The following is a 27,427-nucleotide window of genomic DNA, read 5'->3' as shown; positions in this document are numbered from 1 at the left end:
CTGATAATTTGGTCAGTTGTTGTAATTTATATATCAATCAATAAGCTTTGAGGAATTAACTTATGGATTCCATGTGTAGAATTCTTTGAGCGTAAAATCAAGATAAAGATCCTGTATAGTATAGCAAGTATCATCGTCTTCCACATGATAGTATTTATCATAAGATGCGATCAACCCACTTTAGGTGGGAGAGGGGATTTTGCCGGAGGAGGTAGGGGTACCAGTGGTCTTGTAAGTAGTAGTAGTCATGGTAATAGCAGCGGCAGTGACAGATTCCCAACTCGTGCTGGAGACATCATCCGACACTTCACTAAAACTGATAATAGGGATAGCTGTTCTCGTACTCGTAGAGACAGAAGCTATAGCGGTCACAGCTGGGCCCTCCACATAATAGCTCCATCCCTTAATTAGTTCGCAATAATCCTCCAGCAGTGAGGGATTCTGATAAATATATAGTTATATTAGTGACCAGACTCCAATTAGACTAGAATACTCCTTTTGGGACTATGAAATCAGGAAAAACATACCCATGCATGAAGCTCCGCGATAGTAATTCCAAAGTATGTCTCAAGCTCCGCACAAGTATCTGTTGAGGAAATATCGTTTACCCAATATTCACAGTCACTGGTCACATCAGGGTCCGTATAATCACTAGCAGAATCGCCGTTCGACCATCTTTTTTGGTTTACTTGTGATACTGTGTCCTGAAACAGCAGACAAGAAGCAATTATTGTAGGGAGTAACATATTCAAAGCTCCCATGCAATATGTATGAAAAGTGCAGCAAGGGAATATAGGATGACAGAGAGGGACCTGTAAATACTGTCAAAAACAACCTTAGAGGGAACATATGCGATCAAACTCGAAGCTGAAAAAGGGGCACTTGAAATTATTGCATAGTTACCTATGTATTTACCTAGTCAATACTCCGTAAACGGGAAGAGTCTTCAAGTGGCAATATGGCATTTATTTAGCTATAATTAAATCCAAGTTTATTGATAAATGACTATTGAGTTGACTGACTAGTAAATTAATTACAGCTAAGTAATTGCCCCGTGGGCCGTTCAAGTATGGTAGCCGGGATTTCGGCATCTCGTATTAAATCATTTAGTACGGACAACCCATACGGAGTAGACTAGCATATCCCATTATGCATCTAAATCGTTATCGGAGCTTGGAATTCAACTCAGTTAATACTGTGACAGGCCTTATTTTCTCCCCTGGGATCCTTTAATGACAGTCTAGCGCAATTATGTAGACACATGTGCTAGGAGCCTGCCACGAAAGGGTATAATTGCTTGGAGTTGGAACAGGGTTTTGCTTGACTCTGCATCCATGGATGTCAGGTTAGCATTTTCTTCAGGCGATTTTGAATTTAGAAAGAAGCGGAAATGCTCCGGTTTGTGTAGCAATGAATGAGCAAGAGATATTCTCTTCTCGATGGTCTATCTAAGACTATGGCTTCAGCATCGGATAATTTCACTATTAAGAGAATTAGACTAGAGGCGTGGTGTCGAGTTGAAATCTTTAGTTCAGATTTGGAGATTTGGACTTAACATTATGAAGAAAGGCAGTATAGATTCAGGCATTAAGGCTAACATTCAGGCAGGAGTTTGTCTAATACTCAAGTGTGCGGAATGGGCAGCCGAAAAAACCAGATCATGTGATATTTTGCCAAGCCTTTTAAATCTGAATGGTATTACTAATTCAAAATCAAGTTCAATTTTTTCAAGTCCACATCTAACTACTGTAAATATGCCCCTAGGGGATGCTCATGCCTGCGCCAAGTCTTAGGCATTGTACGCATATTGCGAACAGTCCTAGCTTCTTCAATTAGCTTCTGGGTTTGAGCCCTATAGCCTTTGATATGTTGAAGCCATTTCTTTGTAAATTGATCATCATGGCGTCGCCAGTTCTTTGAGTTCGCCTTTTGCCAGATATAATAGACCTGGTGCCTTGATACTTCCTTTCCTTCTGGGTGCTCCCTACCCTGGCGGGAAATCTCTGCAGGAGCATGGGTTAAGACAAGGGAATCAATAAGATTATATATAACGTGTGGAACTTGAAGATCTTTATAAGGTGGGTGCCAATGATGTTGAATAGAAAGACGGAGGGTTCGGTCAAGTAAGGATGGCTGTATAATAAGCTTACTTCCACAAGCAAATCGCTCTATACGGCGGCCATCTATCTGCTTTTCAACCTCTACCTTTGATTGATAGCTTCGGGTGTGGGCTTCATCCTGAGAGCAATGATGTCTATACCGATGATATTGAGAATCAGTTGAGGTATGGCGGAATCGGAATCCACCTTCCTGCCAGATCAAATCTGAAAGATTATGCATTGCTTTTCTCATCTCCTCTTTATCAAACTCAGAGCCAAATTTGATAGGTAAAGCATCAAGTTCAAATTTAAAGTCATGAATAATAGGCTGAGGCTGGGAGAGAAGCGTAGTAAATTCGTCCCAATTATCGCGCTGAAGAGAACGCTTCTTAAGGCGTATATAGGAAGAGATGAGCACTGAGACGCGATTGTAAACATTTCAATTTAAGACGCTAAGCCTACTATATACATCACGTAATCTGGGTTTTTCGGCTGCCCATTCCCCCCATCTGATACCTTGCCAGGTCACATGACCGCCGTTGATTTTCAAATCTCCTCTGCATCTGATCCATCTGATAATTCTTCTGACCATGTTTCATTGTCATCATCATAATACAACCCGAAATCAAATATTTTGTCGAAACGAGGGAATCCATCTTGAGCTAGTGGAAGTCGAAGCAAATAGTTTCTCTTCAGCTCCAATTCCAAAACACGAAAATCATGTTCTGGCTGCCAATCTCTTACACCCTCTGGCAAAAAACGATCCTCGCCAGTTATCAACTCAATTTCTCGAAGCTTTAAAGGCAATTTCTCCCCAGAAATGCATTCCTCAAATTTTTGAACTGACTGAGTCAGCCGCCTCCTTAGCCGATGTCCGAAGCATGGATAGGGATTGAAGCTCTTAAGCCCAAGTTCTATATGGAAACATAGATATTTAAGGTTCATAGCTCTTGCCATAATTACCGAGATATAATCTCGGGGCTAAATAGTATAATGATTAGTATAAAGATAAGTATTAACGGGGATTATAGATTTATATAACACTTACCCACTCACCATACTGTAGCCCAATATCAAGCTGTAAGTACTCTAAGTCAAGAAAGAGGTGTTCTGATTTTTTGATCTCTTGAAGTAGCGGAAGCAAATCTTTCGGTTCATCCGGAATCTCGACTTCGTGTAGACACAAGTGTTTTAAGCCGCGATGATTGGCTACCACAGAAAGCGAAGGACGAGAGTATCCCCGAACGTCAAGGATCTCAAGAGTATCAAAGGATAACAAGAAAGCTTCAAGCTCTAGGCTTGGTTGATTGCTCTAGTTATAGAATGTGGAAATTGCGAATTCTTTCAAAGAGAGAGGGCTGCTGCCAATTACACCAAAAAATCCCCCCGAGTCTCGAGGCCCTAGCCTAAGTGACTTCAATGTACTCCAGGGAAAGCCGTTTTTCCAATGGATAACTTCGTCTGCCCTTATTATATAGCTATCTAGAGATAAACTCTCTAAAGGATGTATAAGAGTTCTGGCCGAGGAGATAAATGGTATAATTCTCTCGTCTATCCCCTTATATGTTTCATATCGGCGGAAAGAGACTGATAAATCCTGGAGACGAGGAAAAGCAGCCAGAATTTCATGGAGAGCTAGTCTTTCTCTACACCAAAGTTCACGATACATCTCAGGGAGATATATTCTCAAAGTTCGGACACAAGATGCAAGAGGGAACCCCTGCGTTGTTGCCCTTTCACAGATTAAATGAAGGTTGGGCATTTGTTGGTGATTATATATAGTCTCGATCAAATAAGGTGTTAGAGGAACCAAATGATGGGTATCATCGAGACTATATTCCGGTTAATAGGGTCGGATTTAAGGTAATGATTTAATAAATCTTACTAGAGGTCACGAAGGTTTGGCAGACTCTCAATCAGTTTCATAAGAAGTTCCACTCTTTCCTCTACCTGTTTTTCTCTATCCATCGCAAAGAGTGATCCTGTTCGCTCCACTGTTAGTTCCTGCACCCACTCCCTGGTATATTCTTTCTGATCCTCTAGAAGACACCGTAGAGGGTACCAGTCAGAATCTTCCGGCAATATCATAGAGCGGTAGAGGAGCGGCCCAGCCAGCATGTAGAAGGATTTTGAAACCCGACATAGCGTGCTAAGATCTGGGTTATTCAACTTCATTAGAGGTTCTAGTCAGTGGGCATGATTTATAATTGACAACACATTTACTCCGCACCAATTTCAAAATGAGATAGGATATCTCGGGATGTGAATTCAAAAAATTCATTTGGTCAGTACCTAATAATAGGCTAATATAGGCAGGTCGATGTTCTTTAAAAAGTTGTACACATGGCAGGAAGGCTGACGGCTGGTAGCTCGGGGCCTGCTTTTGAAGCTAAAGATTTTCCGAACACATGACTAGACCTCGCCCTCACCCGCAGAACCGAAACGGGTAACTCTTGGCAAACCTTGGCAAATTATTCTAATTATGAAGGCTTATAATTGGTTGAAACTATATAAGTTTCTGTGGAACGACGGAGAATTTCTGCGACTCTGGATGTCAGAGTGGCTGTGATACTATGATCTCGCCGTAAGTAAAGCTTTGTATCTAAGAGGCCGTGGCTTCGTATTTTTGGGTCCTGACACATAAACAGCTCTTGCTCTGGTACCTCGAGCGATGCGATTTATGCTGGATATTATGAAGCTTGGAATTACCAACACCCGTGCGATAATGTTCTTCCATCAAATATTGACGTAACTCCCTGGACGGTAAGATATAGCTTGCACGAAGGTTTTCAAAATAGATAATAATATCTCAAAGCATCTTTACTACGCATTCGCCGGCATTGACAGTTCAACCTGGGAGATAGAAAGTCTATATGCAAATGATGAGCAATATTGGGCAGAATTTGTCGCCCTGAAGAAGAAGAAATCAGCTCTCAAGACGTTTATTTCAGTGGGAGGCTGGGATTTTGGAGGAAAAGTGTTCTCTGATCTAGCGAGCTTCCCTGGATCCCGAAAAGAATTTATCAACTCTGCCATCAGCTTCATGGAAAAATGGGGCTTCGACGGTATTGATATCGACTAGGAATATCCTACAGCATCTGACCGAGGCATGTATATCACTTCCTAGGAACTGCTTGTCCTATGAGCTTACTTCTTATCTTTATGATATTTCAGATGGTAAAGATGTAGACACTGAAAATTTCGTGACACTATTGAAAGAGCTGAAGGCGGCATGTGGGAGCACGTATGGAATTACGGCGACTCTACCTTCATCTTACTGTGAGTGAGATAGGATTCTCTATTTTGACATCAAGTACACTTTTAATAGATAGTAGGGTACATGAAAGGATTTGATATTGTCTTAATGGCAGAGTACGTGGATCACTTTAATTTCATGGCTTACGATATCCATGGAATATGGGATGGTTAGAGTAATTATATATCCTCTATAGTCAACCCTTATACGAATCTGACAGAAATCTCTGAGGGACTGGATCTTTTATGGAGGAATGACATCGAACCCAGCAAGGTGCTTTTAGGACTTGGGTTTTATGGTCGTTCTTCCACACTTGCTGATTCGAGTTGTAAAACTCCAGGGTGTGCTTTCGACACATCTGAATATATGTCAGGTGGAGGTGCACCTGGCGAATATATTGAATCTAGTGGTATTTTATCGGACTACGAGATAAACCGTATTATTGATGAGTATAGCCCAACCATCGAATATGATGAGAGCGCTGCAGTGAACTAGATGATATGGGAGTCAGACCAATGGTATTAATCTCTTTTCTCCAATTTATCAAATAGATTTACTGACTTATGTTTTGCAAGGGTCTTATTTGATAATGCTAAGACTTTGAGGCAAAAAGCTAATTTTGCGAACGAAAAATGTCTTAGGGGTCTTTTCGGTTGGGCTTTGGATCTCGGTGGCCTAGGATCGTTAGAGGACCCGAATAATATAAGCTTATCTAACACCTCTCTAAGTGGTGCAAATATAGACGGTGGAAGTGATGGAACTAGTGACTTCTATGTTGGCCAAGAAATTTTCAGTAACTCCACTATTGTGGGCATCGCTCCCATGAACATGATTCTTCCTCCTAGTACTTTAGGATCTATAAGTACCTTTTACCTAGGCTTATTTACTACTAGCATTAAGTTCGCATGGGAAACAATAGGAACTGCTACTATTGATGATGTGGTGATAACCATAACCACGATCACTCGTACTGTTATGAACACTACTATCATTGTGGGTCTAATTATGATAGGGAAAATCCTATGGTGGAACTGGAATATCACCTCATAAAACTAAACGTATGGAACTATTGTGCTTTTCCTAAGCTTTATCATTAATCCTGTTCCTATCACTAACCCATTTGCGACTGCTATAGTCACTTTAAATCGCTCTCTTATCCTACCTCCATGGCCGTGGTCCACGACATATCTATCGACCGATTTTCTAGTCGGGCCTACTATATACTTTACACAAGGAGATCCGGCAAGTCCCATATATACAGCTAGATATGGAACTAAATATACTATCTTCTGTGATACACCTTGTGAGGATGACTATACCGATAGCCTAGTCTCTAGTGGATTTAATGATCCTTCTGATCTAGATCTACCATCACATGAGAAGTATGCGGGTCCAGACTATAAGAATGACAGCTATAATGGCTTACTTTATGTTAGCTTTAGATGCATAGGTTCTGATTATGATTCAACAAGTGGTGAATGTCTCGGTAGTGATTGCGAACAGACTGGTTGCATAGGAGATGGATGTAGTAAGGGAAGTTGTACATCTACACCCTGCTAAACAGTCGGCTGCTCTGGTAGTGACTATAATGGATCAGGTATATGCTTTGGACTAGATTATATTTCATTAGGATATATCGGCCTTGGCTGTATCCGTTCAACTAGAAAATGTTCTTCTTACGGCTGCCATAAAGTATCCTGCTCTGGTCCCAATTGCAATGATGGAATCTATAAGGGGGATGGCTGTGAAACCGAAGATATAGACTATGAATCGGAAGAGGCTGATATCTATACCGAGTTCATTAGTAGCTAGATGGAGACTTCAGTTTCAACATATACTATGGCTACATCCATATCTTGTGGCACAATTACTGCCTGCTATGCCGAAGCAACAACCATCACTAGCACTTTGACTGATGAAATCATAATGACGACCACTCCATTCGTTGCTTATGCTTATAAAACAGATTCTGCTTATTTTGCATCTATTGCAACTAAGATCGATGTATACTTTTCCTCTATGGATGCATTATATTCCTCCGCCGATGCTTCAACCACAACCTCGTCGACAACATCCACAACATCTAAAACTTCCACAACATCTTCTAAGACTTCCACATCTACAGGGCCATCAGAAACATCGCTAGATAACCTATGCCTAGAGGAAGTAACATACTCTTATAAAGGATCTTCGCGGTGTAAGATATTTTCCCACTTATATTCATTCTATGAAGTCGCTAAGAGCTATATTAGGGGTGATGATATATACGGGTATGAATACCTAGCCCTGAATCTATCACTCTTATAGATTAGCACGTATTAGAACTAACATATAGGTTTTAAAAATAACAGAACTCTTTCTACTGATGAAAATAGAACTAGAGAGTGCTATATTGATGGCAAGAATGCTGGGTTTAGGTGTGGAGTTTTTGTTAAAGGTATAGGCTGCCAGTTATTGAGTATAACGATGTAAGCGTAAGCGAAAAAAGCTTCAACTACTATATTGATGGTTTAGCTGACATGAGTAACGCATTTAACCATATCTTCGATGAGGATTTAGGTGACTGTAAGATCTATGGCCAAGTCGAATTTTCGAATGGATGCCACATGAAGGTTGACTATGTCTCGGGCTGTACAACTAAAGACAATGGTTTTCTTGAGTTTATTGGAAATGATACTGAATCATCAAGTGAAACTTCTGGAGATACATGGTCGCTTTTTACTCAGTACTCGGTCTCTGACGAAATTAGCCCGAGCAGCTTTCACGTTATGAAGAGCTCCAGTGGAGCTGCTTCATTGACCAAACATAGATCTATTCCTTCGTCTTCGGCAGCTACTATAACTGCTAGTTCAGTGTTGACGATATCCTCATCATCCAAAGCAAGAGAGACTTTGGCTATATATGGGGCCTCCTCTTTCATGTAAAGAGTTTCATCAATGAGTTTGACCGACTCTCAATATTTCACAGCTCACCATGCTGCGAGTCCGACCTTGGAGTCTTCAAGCCATATTGAAAGGATTTCTCACCAATATCTTCTATCTTCATCCTCTATATCTAGTTTCGTTCCATCAAGTCGGATGAACTCTTCTTTAGTGGGCCCTTCCGCAGTCGCAGCCTCTCGATCAAGACGCCAAACTTCGATTTTTAGCTAAATCAGGATGAATCATCAAGATCTGACTCATTTTGGCATTCCATTGTCCCGCTTACTTCGCTGTCAAAACCAGTTGCACTCTATCCACCGCATTCCCATCTGGTAATTGCAATAATTTACACCGAAGAAATTCCTGACGATTTACAAGAGCACATCTTGCCTCCTTTGAATTATCTAGAAGTTTGATAAATAAATGGATATAGTACATGGAAATCAATTTCGGGTGCCTAAGAAGAGAGATGAAGGGCATATTTTTAATGCTGGTATCATTATTATAGTACTACCACCATAGTGTTTCTGCCACGTAAAGCTCCAAAGCTCTTTGCTGAGAATTATATTATATCAGCAAAAAAAAAATCTATCCTAGAGGTCGACGGTAGGATCATCACTCATCCCGTAAACACCAGAATCCTGCGTACGAATAGCTAAAGATAGCGATTTAAGTATAGACCTACTGTCTAGTTCGTGAAGAGCGGTGCTATCTGCTTCAACAGGGAGGGGTTTTGATTCTGATAGCTATTTCCCTGGCAATATGCTTAGTCTGATTTCAGGGATTTTATTATCTACATTATTTATCTTATTCGCTCTTCGCTTGCGGTAATACCATAATATAGATAATCCTATTACCATGGCAACTATGAAGGGCTAAAACTGATTTGAGATTCAGAACTAGCTAGGCACATGCTGTGTACAAAATCCTTAAAGAAACGTAAGTGAGTCGATGTTGAATCGAGTGATAGCCGTGTCAGCTGAACACCCGTAAACTCTTCCGTTTACGGGTGTTCAGCTGACACGGGTACCTCATGATTCCACCCCGAATCGTCCACGTCCTTTAAGAATTTTGTAAACAGCATGTGCCTAGCTAGTTTTGAATCTAATATTAGCTTTAGCCCTTCACACGACCTCTTAATTCGCACGTTCTATGGCTCCGTTAGTCTATAGGTGGAATGCTATTAATAGTTAGCGTTGAATCTTTAGCTTTTCATAAACGATTCGCCAGAATCCTCCTTTAAATTATGGGCCGCGATCACTTATAATTGCTTTTAGTAAACCGTGATATATGTTACGGTGCCCTCTGGCACGGTGCAAGTTCCACGTGCCAATCCCCACGTGACCTCAAACCTAATTGGTCAATACTAGCGGCTAACAGAATTGACCGCAAGTATTGACCAATCTAGCCTCACCTCTCTCACCGCCTTCACCGCATGTTGATAGAATTCTGCCTAGCTCAAACGTAGCTCTTCAAGCTACGTCTTCGTCTCCTGTCCGTCTGTTAGCATTGATTACTGTTGATCCACCTGCCTGGCGATTCCAAATAATGTAATTCCAGATGCGGTAGTTGATCAGACAGAAGCGGGTAAAAGCGGTCACACACGGCAGAGACTTTGTTGCAGTCGAAAATGGGGAAATCCTTTCTTTTTTCCAACACTACCCAATGGTATTTCAGAATCCAACAAAATGTGCAGTAATCATGCATTAGCTAGCTTTACTATGTGGCTATGTGCAGATACGAAGGTAGCTCTGTTTCAGGAGGAATTACCCTATCCAATAGTCTTAAAATATTCAAGGATTAGTACAGTAGTCAGGCATTAGCTTGGTCTCACCCTGATGCTCACCCCAATGTCACCCTAGCTCACCCTAGCTCACCCTGTTTACTGTGCACTCACCTTGCTCACCCCCGGTCGCGCGACGCTAAAGCAGCGCTCACCCATTGCTCACCCGGGCGACACCCACCCGACTATTTTCCGCGTTTAAGCCACACGCCGGTCAGTTAGTAGTATGGTGGGTGACCACATGCGAATCCTGACTGTTGTATGTTTTTTTTGGACTTTTAGTACGATTTATTTGGTGCAAATTATAGACAGACCTTCTCAGCTACATTTATTTTATTCTTTCATGGAATTTGAAAATTTCCACGCACTTATCTATACGGTTGTAGTTACCGGGAATCGCTAGCCAAAAAGGACGAAAATAGCGCCATGAAATTCATGCCGTCTATATGAATGGCATTTCCAGCTTCTTATTTATAAAATCAAAATTCCACATGAGTTTCAAAGTAGCAATCCGTTCTCCCCTCAAAGCTCCTTGCCAGATCTCGCGTATTTGCTGATTCTCTTTTTCATCACAGGTATTCTCTTTTTTATCACTGTTAAGGAATTCACCCAGATTTTTAGAATAACTCATAAGCCAAACTTGGCGTGTCAGATATGCCCAGCGCAAGTGAGCCCACATGGTCAAGGGAAACAATAGGATTTGAGAAGCTGCAACTCCAAAAAATGCCCCATCGATTGTTTTCCAGTCGGTATACTTTGCTTTCCAGCCGATGAGAAATAGCACTTCGCAGATTGGAAAGATAAAACAACTGCAAACAAACCCGAGAAAAGTCGATAAGAATCCACTAGACTCGTGCATGTAATTAGGCTTCATGCTTTTGGTGCTCTTTTCCTTTTGGAGGAATAGTCTTGTATATAGACGAAGACCCCAGTCGCCAATAGGAAAGCCTCCAAACCATATAACGATAAGGAGAAGCGAAGTCATAATGTCAGAAAATGCCAAAATCCCTGCTGCCGCCCGTGACACATGAGAAACATCTTCACCAATCAAATTGTTAAACAACCCTAACCTAGCGAGGCATAGTAAGAGATGAAAAACAGAAGGGATAACCGTGAATGCATCTCGAAACCCCAATAACTCTTCTCTCCTTAGTAAATGCTGTCGATTGATAGATGTAATACTGGAAGTCGGGGGCTCTAAGATACTGTTAATATAACGAAAGAAACATGTCTCTGGGGTTGATCTCCTACTGCAACTTAAGGTTATATGTGCTGACCCATCCAAATCCATGTTGCTATTGATATCTGTGGCCTTGGTGTCTACCACAGATAAGCGGGAGCAAAATTCGCTTATTTTTCCATCATAGACTTTTTTGGGTTCCAACACTGAGATAGAAGAATAATACGTTGCATAAATCTTCTTTGGGCGCTGGTTGCCGAAGAGCTGACGCCGAAGACTGGGCTCTTCTTTGGTGACTTCAAGGCAACATCCTGTAAACCATTTACCATCCAACTTCGGAACCTCCGATGCCGGCTCATCATTCTCCCACGTGATAGTATGAGTATCAATAATTAACATAGCTTGTCCACTCATCTTATAAGATGAAGCAAGATGGGTGCGAATAATCCATACCTCTCCTTTATGAACCACCCTTAGCCAGCGTGTATCTTGCTGGATAGGTGGAATCACCATCATAAGCGGGCTCTGCTGCCCCATGGGAAACTCAAAGGTTATTTGATCTTTACTGGGGGAGAATTTACCACGAAATTTCGGGTTTAAAGGATAGGTGGGACCATTTTCAAAGTCTTTGGCACTTTTTTGGATCCATTCATCTGGTCCGGGAGAGAAGAGTAGAGACAACGGAACATCAGAAAAGCTCCAAAGTATAGCCTTCAATTGCTGATTAGGGTGAATCTTGAGAACGTCATCTGGCGACATCTGCAAAGACATTGCAAGTATAAGTATCCGGTCTTCATTTTTTGAGCATGATCTCCGAAGTAACTCATTCCAGACCGATATAAAAGGCTTTGAGCTTTCGAAGAAAGTCGGTGGATGAGGATCTGCCTTGTTGAATAGCTGATATATGTTCCTCTGGATTGAAGACCAGACAGAAGTTTTCGGCAAATCATCCCAGTCTAGCGGAAAGAACCAGGATTGGTGAAGCAGGCGCTGTAAGTCGTGGCAGAGCCATCGCTCAATCATCCCCGAAAATGTTGTCTCTGAATAAGGATCAATTACTGAGGCAGATATTATTTGCTGCAGAGTATGTCGATCTCGACGGATAAAATGGGTCCAATCTCTTGAATCGATGATTATATCTCGAGGATTGAAGAATCCATTCTGAAGTTTCACGTAGCATAGTGAGCCTTGACCCTCTTTATAAGTCCAAGCTCTACTTGCCCAGTTGCTACCTTGAAATAGCGCTAGAATCTCTGGCATCTGAGACGTGTCACGCCTTAGACGCTGCATTTCTCTATCCAGTATCATGACTTGCATCGCACCTGCGAAGACGGCCGAGATTTGGCTGATTGTGGCAGTCCGAAAAGTTTTTGGGTCGTCAACACAATTAGACCGATCAAGCGCACTCTTAGTTGGAATACAGAGAATATCCAGCCAGAATAGATCATAAGGCTCGTTCCTGGAGTAAATACCTGGTATACTCCATGGCAACAAGGTTTCCCGTCTATTAAAAGCCAGATGTGACATAGTCTCTCCACGATGATTCGGAAGATTGGAAATGCTTTCCACAATCATATCCAACTGGCATTTCCAGATGCTGTTGTCGTCAGTGTTTCCTAGGCCATCTGACCAGACGTGAGAGACAGCAACGTATCTGCTATCCACTCTTGCGGAAACAACTTCCCAACTCTTACAGCCACCACGTTCATTTTTCTCGAATTTGACCAGCGGAATTTTGCCACCCTTAAGGATGTCTATTACACGTTGAATTGTAATATCCCACTTAGAGCAACTGCAGTTCTTGCTAGTGTGTCGCGGATCAAATCCTAATTTGTCTTTGTTTGGAACCGGCGTACAAGATTGTATCGGATTGCTGCATTGAGAAGAGGTTTGTGGACTACTGCCTTGCGTAGGAGCTTGTAGAGACTTCCCAATTTCCCGAGCCGCCATACATATTAAACCAGTGCAGTTTCTATGATTAAGCTCGGGAAAACGAGTATGCTTTATCTGGGACATGTAGTAGAGGGTCAAATACCCTGCACTTCTCGCAGTGGCCTGGATAGTCGAAGGACACCACTTGTTGCTGATAAGACGTTCGATGATGAGGAGTAGGGAGCCCTGTACCCCATCCGTTATGTTTGACTTGTTCACATTTTCCAATGAGGCGACCCATTGCCACTTCATATGGCGATAGGGGCGCTGTAAAGGATTGTTGTAAATCAATTCCCTTCCCGTATTTCTGGGGTGCATAAATCTTTCGGCTTCATCCAAAATCAGAGCCAATAAAGCATCGCATAGAACCAGTGTAGACAAGGCGACCTCTGGCACAGGGCTGCAGTTTCCATTGGGAAGGCTCTCAAGTCGCAAAACTTGTAACCTCGTGCGATATAAGACTTTTTTAAGCGTGGGAATATGGTGCAGGTCGTATCGTTCATATTCACCAAAAATGCTATTAGCGACCATATCAAGACAGACGAACCGGCAGCCTTTGATTTCCTTTACGAAATCCTCGACTTTAATACATTCGTCTCGATATTCGGCCAATAGCCCGAAGAAAAACCGCGACTGAATATAAAAGGCAATTTCGGTCGCGGATGAAGGACAGTGAACCTCCTCTCTCGGCTTCTGGGTCCTCGGCCTCTAAGAGATAGTTCTCAAGATCTCCGGGCTGTGGCATCTTGTACAGCATACCATCTAGGAGAGGAACGTCCACCTGGTCTGGTTTTGAATTGTTGGGCTGTGGCACAAAGTCCATGATGTGAAATCTTTGAACTAATAATGGTGTACTGAATCCTGCCAAAATCTAGAGAAAAAGCAGAAACAAAAGCCTGAAGAGCCAAGTGCACTATAATATATAAATTCAGGTGCCTAGCATCAGCTGCAAAGGGGGACGTAACTGGGACTGAGCGGCGCCATACACCTCCTAAACGACTATTTTAGCGTGATCGTATGATAGAAAGTGCTTGCAGTCTCCTTTCAAACATTACCGTTCATTTCTCCTATAGTGGAGAAGTGAGGGTTAATTGCAGCCTATTAATCTGCACTGCCATCCATTAGATAGGCTGGACTCAAAGGAAGTTTGCAGGTTAGGCATTGGCTGCCCAACTTTGCCCACATCCAAAGTTACACAGCATGGCTTGGACCGCCTTGTGACTGGGCACAGCCACTTACCATCAACCACAAAGCAGGGATAAAACAAAGCGACCAATTAGGGACCTCTGGAGGTATCGTAGATTTCACTGGATACAAGTCAATTAGGTGAAGTAATTGCCAGAAGCTGATACTGTTGGCCCGAAACACTAGGTATTTTAAGTAGGCAGATGAGTGTATAATGTTGTATAAAGAGGAGAAAGAGAGCTGAAGCTATTCTTTCATCGTCAGATACTATTAGTCTTAATCATGGCTACAAACAAGACCTGAAAATGTACACCCTGGAGCCTTAGGCTCCAACAGTAGTAACTATAAGTCACTAAGGTATCTAGTTTAGCTTGATACATATTATAGGAGCCATATAGGGTAAATATACTAGCTGAACTTCAAATGATATCAATCTTACTCCCGAGGTCACAGCCCGGCCTTTTTTTATGAATCCACAATCATGAATAGTGTACTTACTTCAGATCCGGAACAAGTTAGTCACTTGTATCGTTGACAGCTCTATTTCCCAGATCCCGTTGAGCCACATTTGACAGATATAAGAGGAGGCAGGCTATCGATACGTGTGCCCCATCGATTGGGAGCCATGACCTGATCCTGAGCTGTCCTCCAAAAGTCAAACTCAGCCTCATGAATGCGCATTGACCCTGGGAAGAATACAGGGACAAGAGATAGTCCAACTCCGGGATAGAGCTCCTCTGCAGTTTTCAAAGCATCTGCTACACGACTTCCGCATATCATCTTTCCAGTTTCTCGAATATGAATGCCAAGAGCACCTGGGCTTCGTGGTCGTGCGGCGCAAGTAATATTATGGATACTACCAAGTGCTCCAATTGCAAGAATATCTGTTCTTTAGTGTTAACGTCTAGACCCTGAAATGAAGGAAAAAACTCACACCAGGTATCTATCTTTAAGCCAGTCGCTAGTATTAGAAGAATAATCCAATTCAAGGCGAAGAATGATGTAGCCAGCCTCGTAAATAGAGACGCCGGTGCAGTTCTGGTCCCGCGAGCTAAAATCTCGAGACTCAAACCAACATTCTTTTTACCTAGAATAACCATAGCAAAGCGGCTGCCGTTTCCTTCGGTGAGTATGATAGTCGGGCTACCTTTCCGTGGACAAGCCCATTTCTCACGCCTCCACTGAGGCAGTGAACCTTCTGACAGGGCAAGAATGTTGCCATAGCAAGTCACCATGAAGGTTCCCCACTCTTTATTGACTATCCACGGAATTATTGCAATGATTAATTGAGCGAGAATCACCACAAAGCCTGAAAGCCAAATACAGTCTCTCTCAGGCAACCCATGCTCAACGTTTTCGTCATCTAAAACCTCATAGACTGCTATTCGAAGCGCTTCCCATGGTTTCGAAGGTTGTTTGACTTTTGACTCCAATCCCAACGTGGATCTCCAGAAAGACGGAGTCCAGGTATCCCAGCTCCCTGTCCTTGGGTGAGGAGCTTCACCACTCATCTCTTCATCCAGTCTATCACTTGTATCTCGAAGTAGTCTGCCAAGAACCCATGAGGTCGTTGTCCGGCTATGGCCACTTTCAGCAGCGATAATCAACATGCTTGTGTTCTCTATCGGTGGCATCAACTTTCCATCTGTTAAAATTAGAAAAGAAGCTTGTTTTGATATAGCGAGTGAATTACCGCCAACAGCTGAAAGTAGAGCCTTTATTGCATAGGCGACCCAGCCGAACGAAAATGCCACCGGTGTGATCTGACGTCCCGCAAGCTGTGCCACTGCTTGTTGGATGACTTCAGGGCCAAGAAGTAGCAGAATAGAAAATATGTCCCCTGGGTTCACCCATTGTGCGGCGAAGTAATCGGCCGTACTGGTCGGATTGTTGATGTTTACTGACCTACCATGGATCATTGATATCGGCGCCATGATGTAGATGACAAGTTCTGAGCTGTGAAATATCTGACGCATGGATCATACGAGGCGTAATAGTGTTTTAGGATAATAATATCTAATTAGTATTAGTAATAGTCTTTTAAGATACAAGGATTACTGCAGTAGTTGCCAACCCAATCTCACCCTGGCTCACCCGTTTATAGTGTACTTTTCTCACCCCCGCGCGATGCTAAAGCGGAACTCACCTATTGCCTATTGCTCACCCAGGCGCTACCCAGGCGACACCCACCCAACTATCCGCCGTGGATGAGCCACAGGCCGGTCAGTTGGTAGATGGTGACCACGGCATTCGCTAGTTAGCTTCTATATAAAATCAAGTATCTATAAGCATAGCACATACGACCACAGGGTGCGGAGAACAGGGCTTCCCGTCCGCTCAGCCGTACTTAAGCCACATATGGAACGCGGAAAATAGTCCAAAAGCCCTTCGCACCTAGCTCACCCTAAAGCAGCGATAGAACTCCCCTTACGGTGAGGGTGCCTTACGGTGAGGGTGATATGGGTGAGCACCAGGTGAGCTTAGCACCCCTGCCCCTGCCCTAGAATTTTTCACCTTATAGACCAAAAAAATATCTAAATCCTTGGTGTAGCCCTTCATTTGCTTTGGCATACTTTGTATCCGGAGGTCAATTTTGAAAATTTGATAGATATCTGATTTTGAAGATCTTCCAAAGATTGCCGCCAAGTGTGCTACACTTACCGCATTATGTCAAAGGCCCGATTCCATTTACAGTTTAGTGCGTTTTAGTCAGCTTTGGAATGGCCTAGTATTACACACATACATTTCATTTCAATATACTGCTTCTCATTCGCCTAATCGATTCCAACCTACTGGTTAGTAATACTACCATTTGACAAACCGCATACCTCACGATTCCACCCCGAATTGTTCACGTTCTTCAAGGATTTTGTAAATAGCATGTGCCTAGCTAGTTCTGAATCTAAGATCAGCTTTAGCCTGTGAAGGGCTAAAGCTAATCTTGAATTCAGAACTAGCTAGGCACATGCTATTTACAAAATCCTTGAAGAACGTGAACAATTCGGGGTGGAATCGTGAGGTATGCGGTTGGTGGGTCACGTGGTACAACCACGTGATAGTTCACCAGGATTCAACCTGTTACAATTATTCCCAAAAAGAATGGTGCCATGGCCGATTGTGCTATGGCCAATTAGCAAGGATCGGGGTGGATTAGCGCTTTCGGACCCGCGGTTCACAGGACCAGCATCAGTAAGCCGATACGGAGATTGACGTGATGACACAATGTAATTTGTTAAGAGAAGCTGTTGATTAACGATCAAGTTAGTAAGCCTCTAATTTATAATACTTTCGAATATACCTCTTGCCCACGAAATCCAGGGGCTTCGACGTATGGGGCTGTTGAATTAGCCAGTAGTGCCAGACCCATAACACATTGCTTAACGGATGGCATTGCTGGACTGCCCGCTCGATGCCGGAGAGCCGGCTGGCTGATCGAAAACTTCGTATCCGAGTCCCTTCTCAAAAATACGGTCGCTTGGTAGGTCGATAATACACCATATATGGCGGAGCTCTCACGCATTTGGGCGACAAGCTGGCCTTAATATATATTACATTAGTAAATTATCCAGAATCAATAGGTAGTAATAGAATAATTACCAATGTGTGGTTCAATATGTGTGAGCAGCATCTGGTCGAGGGGGCTAGTGATACACGCGTCTAGATCGAATGTCCATAACGTTTTCAATTCGATCACCATGATAACAGACGGGGGCGTGACATCGCGTTTGGACAGGACGATGTCTGCAATCATAGTTGCCGGGGGAGGAATTGCCTGCCGATCTGCAAAGCGAAGCGGTACTCTTACCGCGATCAGAGCATTTACCACGGGGTCACACACGTGTTTGGTGAAACGCCCAGTAAGTCCAAGTTCGCTTCCGATGATGTATTTATCGGTCTTAACATCGACTGGTACCATCACATCGAGGTCAACCGTCTGGAGCGCGTTGTGGATGTCACGTGAGAAAGTGTTCCATTCGGTCAAGTTATCAAGATTGAATTTGATTCCTGATATAGAGGCATTTTGCGTACCATATTCTAGTGTTAGAAACGGCAAGCGCCGGGCAAGCGATACCCTCGCTGGCTCGTTCATTTCGATATTCTTGAGATTGGTGGGTGGTGATGTCAAGTTCGCTGGACAGGAAAGCGGGCCATAAGGACCCACCTTCTTAATCATGTGACCCAATAGGCTACATATGTCAATCCCAATTTTGTTTAGTTTATATTAGTATGTGGCTATTCCGATTATCTATGTGGCCATTCTGATTATCTATGTGGCCATTCTGGTTATCTGTGTAGAAAAACTGGTAGATGTTGGCGGTAAGAAGGAAATATATAGGTAGTTGTACCCCGAACGATGATGATCAGACCCCTGATAGTTCCTGAAATAGAATGCCCCATTTGTTAATATTACCAAACCAATAGGGAGACAGAGTGATTGGACCAATAAGATCCAATAACCCGATATCTCATACCAACAATCTCCAACCATGCCTAAAACCACTTGAGACTGATTCCTCTCTAATGCCTGGTACTCTCCATAACGTCAAAAAGGGATTACCACCAAACACCAACAAAACCAACAAATAAAGTTTGGATATCCAGGAGATTTTAGTCGGATCCTTCAGTTAGCTAATTGAGAGAACTGATGGGTTATGAGTGATAGGCAATGGGGAACCATCAGAAGGAGATGGAGAGCTTCGAGATTAAAGCTGTATCAGTTGCCTACTTTGCAACAACGAGTCCAATATCTTTAGCTGCTTTCTCGAGAGCAGCCGAATATATCGTGCACTATCACTTAGTATCAATGAGCTAGAGCGGGGTTTAAATTGTTTTTTTAGGATGATGGAGTAGAGTATCGTAAGCCGATGGCAGTTAATTAGTAGTGATAAATGTAACTAGTAATCTAAGTTGAAGTAACTAATAACTGTCAAGTTACTGCTATACTTCGTGGAAGGAAACTGTCGCTCGCTTAGCGAGCGTAGCTAGCTAGTCGCCGATAACTGAGAACGGTGCTCGAGTCCTTACTGCAGTAAAAGGGAATTGGAGTTTACTGCAGTAGAAAGGAGTTGGTGAGCTTCAACAAACCACTACTCAACACCGTAGACAAACCACCAAGTGTAGTGGTCTCTACAGTACTGAATATTGTGGTTGTTGTGAAGTCTGCTTTTTCATTGATGAAAGAACTAGCTACTTATAGTATATGGGCGCCCCTCTGCTCTGGACGAATGTCAACATTCGTCCGAGACAGAAGAGACGGTGAAGACGGGACATTACTGTCGCGAATGCGCATCGCTCAAGGGTGTCGTTTGCAATGAATGCATATCGTTCAAGGATGCCGTGATATACTAATCCAGTTCCGGAGTCGCTGTCTCGGCAGAAGCTTTTTCGGCCGAAATACTTTCCGTCTGTTGATGGCCTTGTTTCTCGGCTGTCGCAACAGCTATCAAGACCTATCTTAAGTGAGTTTAGATAATCAAAGAGAGAGAGAGGGAGAGAGAGCTTACCCTGAAGATTTGCTGGAATGCTGTAGACTGAAGAGCAGTGAAAGGGATATTCTCCAAGACTATCCATCGAATCAAATTCTCCTCTAATGCCTCTAACATAGATTGACTAGTTTTTGTCCGAAACATAGAAACAATAGATGCTTGCTGAGTTGTTGATGATATCATTGATCCATGTTTTTTCATCAGATGCGTTTTCATATTAGAAGTTGATGTATCTCTCTGGGAATCCAAGATCTTCCATTCTCCACAATGAATACATACAATCTCTCGGTCCTGTAACGGCCCTTTACCCCGTTTAGGATGCCAGAACTTCCCTGGAAGATTGCGGATTGTAAATTGACTCCAAAGGGCTTGGATTTTGGATTTTGGTGTCTTGGGCAAAGAAGAGTCTAAAGGAGTAGACACTATAGAAGAGGTTGTTTCAGGGAGTTGACTCGCTTAATCATTCGGAGAGATAGATTCATCTTCATCTTCATCTTCATCTAATGGGGAGTGATAACGTGGTTGCTTTTTGATACGATCACTAGGATCAGCTTCCTCATCACTACCATCATTTAGAACAAGGTAATCCTGTCGTGGAGCGCGTTTAGGGCGTGGTAGGAGACTCATTCTATCAATGAATGAATAATTATTTAGATATCAAATTAGGGACTTCGGATGATAAGTTTCTATCGTAGTATTGTATGATTTATTTAGGCGGTGGCATAATATCACGGATATCCGTAATCCGTATCCGTAACCGTAGAATTTCTACGGTTACGGTTACGGATAGAAGCTCTCGACTACGGTTACGGATACGAATAATCCAAAATCTTACGGATATGTATCCGTGCCGACCTCTAATGGCCACAATAGCACCTGTGTATTGGGGGGCCTGGTCCGCAACAAAGGTCTGGGGGCCGATGATGTTGCCCACAGCATATGCAGCCCCAAGTGGGGCAGCGGAGGAACATTTAGATCGATTCAGTTTACATAGACTGAACACACCTCTTACAACTTCTTCAATACATTATCATTAAATGTAATTGCAGGAAAGTAGGACACGTCACCGAGTTTACCGACAAGTACAGTAGTCATGCATTAGCTTGGTCTCACCCCAATCTCACCCTGGCTCCCCCGATTCTCACCCTGTTTATTGTGCACTCACCTTGCTCACCCAGGCGACACCCACCCGACTATTTTCCGCGTTTAAGCCACACGCCGGTCAGTTAGTAGTATGTTGGGTGACCACATGCGAATCCTGACTGTTGGATGTACTTTTTTTTTTTTCTTAGCTATACTCTACACACGGCATAGTCTATGCACCTTTATTAGCACCCCGGCCTCTACGGCCGAGCCTTGAAAAGATTCCAGAATCTTTCCAGCATAGTCAGTATGATAGATTTCAAGATATTTCTATAGCTATGTCGTTCACCATTGTTAGTGGTTTTTATAGATGTGCAGCTTTGGCCGTTGATACTTCACAAATCTTGCCTTTACATTTTCTGAACCCTGGTACTGATCTTATTCCTTCCTCTCAGGATCATAAATTTTCTTACTCTTGATTCCATTTCACTTATATGCCCTATATAGTTTAATACCGATAATTAAGATCTATAACTAAATAAGTGCCTTTGGTACCAGAGAGATATGACTAATTGTCACCGGCTTGTATTCCTAAACCAAAAAAGAAATTGTATTTTGATAAAAGTGATACAAAGAGTGAATATATAAGATGGATCAACAGTATATGGGTAATAATACAGCGATTAATCATTGAAGAAGGCTTCAAGACTCGGACCACATAGACTACTAATCAGTCATGTGATTGTCACTGAGTAGCTGAGTCTGAACCTAGACTGAAATTGACTCAGTGAGCCTGACTATGAGCGCAGAGGAAGTACTCTAGGGTTGCGACCTGATCTCTTCATGTAGTTTAATTTTTGTTTATATACTCTGACTGCGAATGAAAACCATTCTGGTCTGTTTTAATCGTGCACTACTTGGAGCCTCCTTTCAATGCCTCGACTCTCTTGCGCTCCCATTCCTCAAGGAATTTCTGCACTTTGGGGCCCCAGACATCCTCACCAGCCTCCAGGTCCTTATATTCAAGGACTCGCTCAGGCTGAAGTTCATACTCGCCTTGACGGCTTCGAACAAGCTCACTCATTAGGGCGGAGCTGCCGACAGCCTTACCCAAATCGTGGGCCAAAGAGCGGACGTAAAATCCCGATGTCACAGTCATCTTGATCTTGATAGCAGGGGGCTGGGGTTTTGTTTGCGAGAGCTCTGTAACCTCTGTGGGAGACTCCGTGGGAACCTCCGAAGTTGCAGGCTCCGCGACAGCTTCAGTTGCCACCTCTCTGGCTTCACCACTCTCTGTGATCTTCTGCTTCTTGCTAGAGTCTTGATTCTCTTCCTGAACTGATTCTGCAGGCGTCTTGCGCTTGGAAGACGCCTCTGATTCTTCAATGGCGCCTTCCGTGGCATCCTCCTTAATACCTTCCGCTTCCTTCGCGAGAAGCTTCTCTGCAACGATCTTTTCATCACCGACCATCTCAACATCGGGCCACTTGTAGTCGTGGGTGCCGGGCTCGTACCATTCCATAATCTCGATGTTGATCGTCTCAACGGGTCGACTCTTGATCTCAATTGGGGGCATCTTACCCTCGCGCGCGTACTCGTACAACTTCTTGCCATCGACTCGTAATGCAGAGAAGATAGGAGGACGCTGCATGATCTTTCCGCGGAATTGATCCAGGGCCTTCTCAACAGCCTCGCGTGTAACATGCTCGTAGGGATCCCGGCGTACGATCTTTCCAAGTCGGTCGTAGGTATCTGTCTCTGCGCCGAAGAGAATGATCGCCTCGTAGCTCTTGGTACATGCTAGGAAGTCGGAAAGTGACTTTGTACCTTTACCGACGCCGGCGATGAGGACGCCTGTTGCCAGCGGGTCTAATGTTCCACCATGACCGATTTTGACCTCTAGCTTCTTGGTGCGGCGCCGCCGTTTTTGGCTAGGGTTCTCTCGATCTCGACGGGCAGCCTCATCTGACAGCCATGGTGCAAATGTTTTGGAGGGATTGAAATGTTTTTGAAGAGTGCGAACCACATCGGCGGAGGTAACGCCTGTTGGCTTGTGAACGGCTATGGATTCAGTCAGGGAGGAATTGAGAAATGAACTTGAAGCAGATTTGCGACATACCGAAAACGCCCTCGAAGATTTTATCGCCAGACATTGTTTTGCGGAAGAGTCTCAAACCTCGTGGAAATCCCATCTGTCGCTAAAAAAAAACTTAAGCAGAGGTGACGGGTTGCGAAGAAAAAGAGGCTCTGTAATTAATTAGGAATGCGTAATTTTGGATGCGGCCTATCGCGTACCGATAACGTATCATGTAAATTACCGGGCCTCGAAGAACAATGTTGTTGATGCGAGCTTCCAACTCATTCAACTTACTTCTTCTTTACACCCTTCTCTTTTTCTATCTCTTGCCCTTTTCCATATCTTCTCATTGAGTCGCCATGCCACAACCTCCAACATGACGGCCCGCGAAGAAACCGTCCTACCTCCTACCGATCCCTTCATCTCCGATGAGAATGATTGGTGGGAGTTTACTCTGAAGGACGTGAAGGTGTTGCGGCCAGGCAAGATGCTTTACGCAAACCTGCTTGAAGTGACAGAACAGAACCCAGTGCAAGTAATTGGTTGCTTGGAGCTTAAACCGAATCAGGTCCACCTAGGTGCGTACAACTCCTTGCTTGAGCTTGTGACGCTTATCGTTACACGTCAGCTGTCAGCTCACCTTCCATTTAAAGCTCTCGACCCCGACCTCCTCACAAAACGAATCCTCATCGACGACGTCACACATTATGCATACGGACAGGCAGAGGACCGCAGCGTTCAGCTTTGGGTTGCTGGCAAGGCTGGTTGGTACCAGATCGAGGCGGCCAAGGGCTACATGCCTTATTTCAATCGTATGGTTCAGGCCGTGGACATGTATTACTTCTTGATGGATAAACACAAACAAGGAAAGAAACAGATCAATCCGACCTTCAAGAGCCTCTGTGAGCAGGTATACATCCAGTTTCTTTCCTGTGCATTGGATCTCCACTCACTCCGGACTAGTACATTTACCACACACACGGCGATTGCGAGAGCAGGGAGCAGTCAGCAGAAGTGTTCGCAGCGCACGCGTCTTTCTTGCTCCGCTGTATGATCGAGGATGACCTCGTTATGGAATGGAACAAGACCAACGTCTTCCTCCATCTACGTCGTCAATTCCACGTGGGTCATACTTTATTCCAGCTGTGTTTTGAATGAACGCTAAAACATCTATCTATGAAGGACGAGTACAAGCTTATTATGGACCAACGTTCTCCCAAGTCGGAGAATGGTGATTCAGAAGATGAACCGCAGAAATCAACTCCTCGACATGATTCGAGCGCAATCGCAAAGTCGCAAACCGATGCCATCTACCACATGACGAAGCTATTGAAGAGAGAGGGACATCTAGCAAAGCGGCGACTTCATCTTGACCTTCTGACTGATCGTTTATCCGAGCGATACACATTTAGCAAAGATGATGCGTACAAGATTGTTTGCGCTAGAGCAAGCGACGTCATTGAACGGCTTGATGAAGAAGAATTCAGGTGGTCTCGTTATGTCATTTATAGGGAATTGACACACGCTGCCACCCAAAGTGATACTCTACCACCCGCCCTCCTTACACCTCTTGAATCCCTCGAAGATTCCAGTGATGATGACTCTGATATCGGACGGATTCATAAATCCGTGCTTCGCCCCAAAGCTACTTCAATGTCTAGTAAGGTGATGGGTAAACGGAATCGCACCGTGCTTAGCGGTCAGCTAGATGGCAGTGGTGACTCCGATGAACTAGACGAAATGACAGATATTGAAACACCCAGCAAGTCCCGTGGGCATGAGCTGATCCGAACTCCCTTACCGTCCTCTAATATGAAAATTCGGTCGAAAATATCCGAGTCAAGCCCTGCTACCGCTCTTTTGCAGAGGATTCTCCGAGAAACTCCCCAACCTCAACCTCCCCAAAAATCAGCTGTCATACCCGCTGCGACTATAAATTCAGAACATCTTCGGGATCTAGACCTAATTCTAGAACCTGAAACCTGGATATGTCGTATGATCGGATGTCCAAAGACGATCACGACCAAAGGCAGTGAACGCCAAAAGGATATCGAGGATCATGCCGGAGAGCATGATTGGGAGACGCAGATGAGAGTCGAACTGGTCGAAACCGAACAACGAATGCGCTCCGTTTTCCCCGTTGGAAATCTCATGCAATACCTAGTCAGCCAGCACTATCAACAAATGCGTACTGCATTCCCCGAGGTATACCCAGCAAGTAAAGAGACAAATGGAGGGGACGAGACAGCTCATGAAGATTGGAATGGCACGGCTGGGAGCCCTGAAGCCCAGGTTGTGGATTCTTCGACACCAACACAGCTCGCAGAGGGGCCCGATCATGAGATGAACGAGACCACGACTTGAGTTGGTGAACATGAGTTCTTTTAACGATCACGACGCACGGATTTCTCCCCTGATGAAAAAAATCTCACGATAGAACACTGCCCCACTCAGCGAGCAATTCTGGCCGTTTCAAAAGAAAAGTATGCCTTCTTCCATGGTCTCTCGACTGAATTCCTGGTCTCAGGTCTGACATAACATACTCGTAGAAACTTGGCTCTTCACTTTTAAGAACAGCTATTTTGCTATCCCTCTACCTCCACGTACCTGTATCATGTCCGGAGTACATAAAATGAATAAAGTAAAAGTAAAAATAAAATAAAGATAAAAATAGAGCTATTTCCCTCTCACCTTGAAACATCCATTGAAACTAGTAGATCTATGAAAGTAACAGATACATCCAACTCCCCAACTCGTCTCACTTCCAAATCCCAACCCCAGACTTAATTTTGCACATCGAATAGAATGACCAGTGAAAATGACGCGCAAAATGACAGCTTTTTGTAACAGAAACAACCGCCTTTATCCTCCTGAGCTGATATTGACACTAGACCTTGGTAAGTTGTTCTCCTCATTTCTACTCACAACCAAAACTGTGCCGAACTGGCTTATCTCTCTGTAGCAACCAGAACTCCCCTTCGCCTAGCCCGGGTATTTATAGGATGCTCCTCGTTCCTTTAAGTGTCCTCCCACCATCAGACTTGACTCAGGCTCTAAACCTTGAAGGAGAGAGGCCCCTTAATTTCTCCATGCTACGGCGCTGCCACACTAGACTGCATTTGCCTGTCTTTACTAGCTCTGAACCCAGTTATTCCTCTAGTCAACATGTCATCTGTTGATTGAGAGAGCCTTCTTCCAGAGTATATGCCAGACTTTAACTTCTCTGAGGCTCAATTCTTGCATCTAGAGATCTATGTTATCGGCTTCTGGGAGCTAAATGTCCTCTAGGAACTATACTTGCCACTGCTGGGAGCGAGCCAGATCGTTCCTGTGCTCTCTCCCTTGGGTCCTGGAGCCATGAAATAGCTAGGGAATGAGACAAGCATGCAATTTCTACGCCCATAACCTCGTAACATGCCGGCACCTGCCGGAACTCAGTCTTTGAGGATCAAGTCCGGCTATCCCAAGTCCTCCTATGACGGAGGCAGAGCGTGCCACCCTGCTTAAGCCCCTCATCGATCCTAAGAGCGCCTGTTACACCGCTGAACACGCGAGGAACTTGACGAAAGTGATCGAGCTGTAAGAGACTGAATTTCAGCAGGGTCATGCATGGTACGAGATTTTGGGCGTAGAAATTGCATGCTTGTTTCATTCCCTAGCTACTTCATGTTAGGGAAAACAACTAAAAGCTTTTTGGATCAAACTTACTTCATGCGTACAGTGCTTGAGTGTTGCTTCTCCTTCCTCCTTGCTCACAAGTTCACCATCCACAACCCAGATCTCGTCGTTGACCGTGAGCTGTCCGGTCTCGTATAGCTCGATCACTTTCGTCAAGTTCTTGGCGTGATTGGCAGTGTAAGAGTCACTCTTTGGATCAATGAGGGGCTTGAGCAGGGTGGCACGCTCTGCCTCCGTCATAGGAGGACTTGGGATATACGAGGGACCGGACTTGATCCTCAAAGACTGAGTTCCAGTAGCGTCAGGCATGGAACGAGAATTTGGGTCCAGAGAATTGCTTTTGGGATAAGAATGTCGATGGATGAGAGTTGGAGGTGGGGAGGAATGGGTACTTGCAATTCCAATATGAAAGACAGACACTGACATTGGGCGGTGACAAAAGTGTGCAGAGGCTTTGATGGTTCGACAACTCCTCCACGCGACTACGAATGGACATGAGGCAGTGCTTCAGCTGCTGCTTGAATGGAATGCAAACTTAGCGAAAGAATATAAGAGTATATTATTGAAAAGGACAACAAATATTTACAGCAAGGAGACCAGAAAGGTTAAATGAACTCTCTAAGGCTGATATATCGCTTAGCGTGGGGATGAATCTTCCAAAGCCCGGTCATTCTTCTAAAACTGCCACTTGCGTAGATGCTAGATTAAGACGATATTGATCCAAGAGCTGCAAAAGTGGAGCCAACC

The 27,427-nt window shown here is 43.9% G+C and overlaps 11 protein-coding genes across 11 annotated transcripts; 4 read left to right on the top strand and 7 right to left on the bottom strand.

Moving 5' to 3' along the window:
• Positions 1-180: 180 nt before the first annotated feature.
• N7495_005174 (LysM domain protein) lies at positions 181-746 on the bottom strand (the record flags this gene model as incomplete). The annotated part of the gene is made up of 2 exons (XM_057207825.1): positions 181-441; positions 528-746. 2 exons carry the CDS (start codon positions 744-746, stop codon positions 181-183), a joined length of 480 nt encoding a protein of 159 aa, XP_057061599.1.
• Positions 747-3,983: 3,237 nt separating this feature from the next.
• On the bottom strand, positions 3,984-4,217 carry N7495_005173 (uncharacterized protein; the record flags this gene model as incomplete). Its single annotated transcript, XM_057207824.1, has 1 exon — positions 3,984-4,217. One exon carries the CDS (start codon positions 4,215-4,217, stop codon positions 3,984-3,986), a length of 234 nt encoding a protein of 77 aa, XP_057061598.1.
• A 574-nt stretch (positions 4,218-4,791) lies between these two features.
• N7495_005172 (uncharacterized protein) lies at positions 4,792-5,850 on the top strand (the record flags this gene model as incomplete). The annotated part of the gene is made up of 5 exons (XM_057207823.1): positions 4,792-4,816; positions 4,874-5,164; positions 5,274-5,378; positions 5,435-5,524; positions 5,552-5,850. 5 exons carry the CDS (start codon positions 4,792-4,794, stop codon positions 5,848-5,850), a joined length of 810 nt encoding a protein of 269 aa, XP_057061597.1.
• Positions 5,851-5,855: 5 nt separating this feature from the next.
• Positions 5,856-7,167, top strand: N7495_005171 (uncharacterized protein; the record flags this gene model as incomplete). The annotated part of the gene is given in 5 exon segments (XM_057207822.1): positions 5,856-5,873; positions 5,953-6,348; positions 6,368-6,413; positions 6,491-6,883; positions 6,920-7,167. 5 exon segments carry the CDS (start codon positions 5,856-5,858, stop codon positions 7,165-7,167), a joined length of 1,101 nt encoding a protein of 366 aa, XP_057061596.1.
• A 27-nt stretch (positions 7,168-7,194) lies between these two features.
• N7495_005170 (uncharacterized protein) lies at positions 7,195-7,827 on the top strand (the record flags this gene model as incomplete). The annotated part of the gene is made up of 2 exons (XM_057207821.1): positions 7,195-7,625; positions 7,707-7,827. 2 exons carry the CDS (start codon positions 7,195-7,197, stop codon positions 7,825-7,827), a joined length of 552 nt encoding a protein of 183 aa, XP_057061595.1.
• A 3,593-nt stretch (positions 7,828-11,420) lies between these two features.
• N7495_005169 (uncharacterized protein) lies at positions 11,421-13,994 on the bottom strand (the record flags this gene model as incomplete). The annotated part of the gene is made up of 3 exons (XM_057207820.1): positions 11,421-11,445; positions 11,466-13,752; positions 13,850-13,994. 3 exons carry the CDS (start codon positions 13,992-13,994, stop codon positions 11,421-11,423), a joined length of 2,457 nt encoding a protein of 818 aa, XP_057061594.1.
• Positions 13,995-14,896: 902 nt separating this feature from the next.
• On the bottom strand, positions 14,897-16,290 carry N7495_005168 (uncharacterized protein; the record flags this gene model as incomplete). Its single annotated transcript, XM_057207819.1, has 3 exons — positions 14,897-15,240; positions 15,291-16,001; positions 16,050-16,290. 3 exons carry the CDS (start codon positions 16,288-16,290, stop codon positions 14,897-14,899), a joined length of 1,296 nt encoding a protein of 431 aa, XP_057061593.1.
• Positions 16,291-17,617: 1,327 nt separating this feature from the next.
• Positions 17,618-18,446, bottom strand: N7495_005167 (uncharacterized protein; the record flags this gene model as incomplete). The annotated part of the gene is made up of 3 exons (XM_057207818.1): positions 17,618-17,626; positions 17,655-17,893; positions 17,954-18,446. 3 exons carry the CDS (start codon positions 18,444-18,446, stop codon positions 17,618-17,620), a joined length of 741 nt encoding a protein of 246 aa, XP_057061592.1.
• A 3,392-nt stretch (positions 18,447-21,838) lies between these two features.
• On the bottom strand, positions 21,839-23,117 carry N7495_005166 (pseudouridine synthase PUS4; the record flags this gene model as incomplete). The annotated part of the gene is made up of 2 exons (XM_057207817.1): positions 21,839-22,968; positions 23,045-23,117. The coding sequence occupies 2 exons, from the start codon at positions 23,115-23,117 to the stop codon at positions 21,839-21,841; spliced, it is 1,203 nt and encodes a 400-aa protein (XP_057061591.1).
• Positions 23,118-23,378: 261 nt separating this feature from the next.
• On the top strand, positions 23,379-25,366 carry N7495_005165 (uncharacterized protein; the record flags this gene model as incomplete). The annotated part of the gene is made up of 3 exons (XM_057207816.1): positions 23,379-23,912; positions 23,966-24,124; positions 24,185-25,366. The coding sequence occupies 3 exons, from the start codon at positions 23,379-23,381 to the stop codon at positions 25,364-25,366; spliced, it is 1,875 nt and encodes a 624-aa protein (XP_057061590.1).
• A 1,084-nt stretch (positions 25,367-26,450) lies between these two features.
• Positions 26,451-26,989, bottom strand: N7495_005164 (uncharacterized protein; the record flags this gene model as incomplete). The annotated part of the gene is made up of 2 exons (XM_057207815.1): positions 26,451-26,657; positions 26,711-26,989. The coding sequence occupies 2 exons, from the start codon at positions 26,987-26,989 to the stop codon at positions 26,451-26,453; spliced, it is 486 nt and encodes a 161-aa protein (XP_057061589.1).
• Positions 26,990-27,427: the final 438 nt, after the last annotated feature.

The sequence above is a fragment of the Penicillium taxi genome (genome assembly GCF_028828555.1).
Source record: "Penicillium taxi strain IBT 34144 chromosome Unknown utg000004l_segment0_segment0, whole genome shotgun sequence".
Lineage (NCBI taxonomy): Eukaryota > Fungi > Ascomycota > Eurotiomycetes > Eurotiales > Aspergillaceae > Penicillium > Penicillium taxi.
The sequence above is the reverse complement of the archived record's forward strand: the minus strand, read 5'-3'. Positions and strand labels throughout refer to the sequence as shown.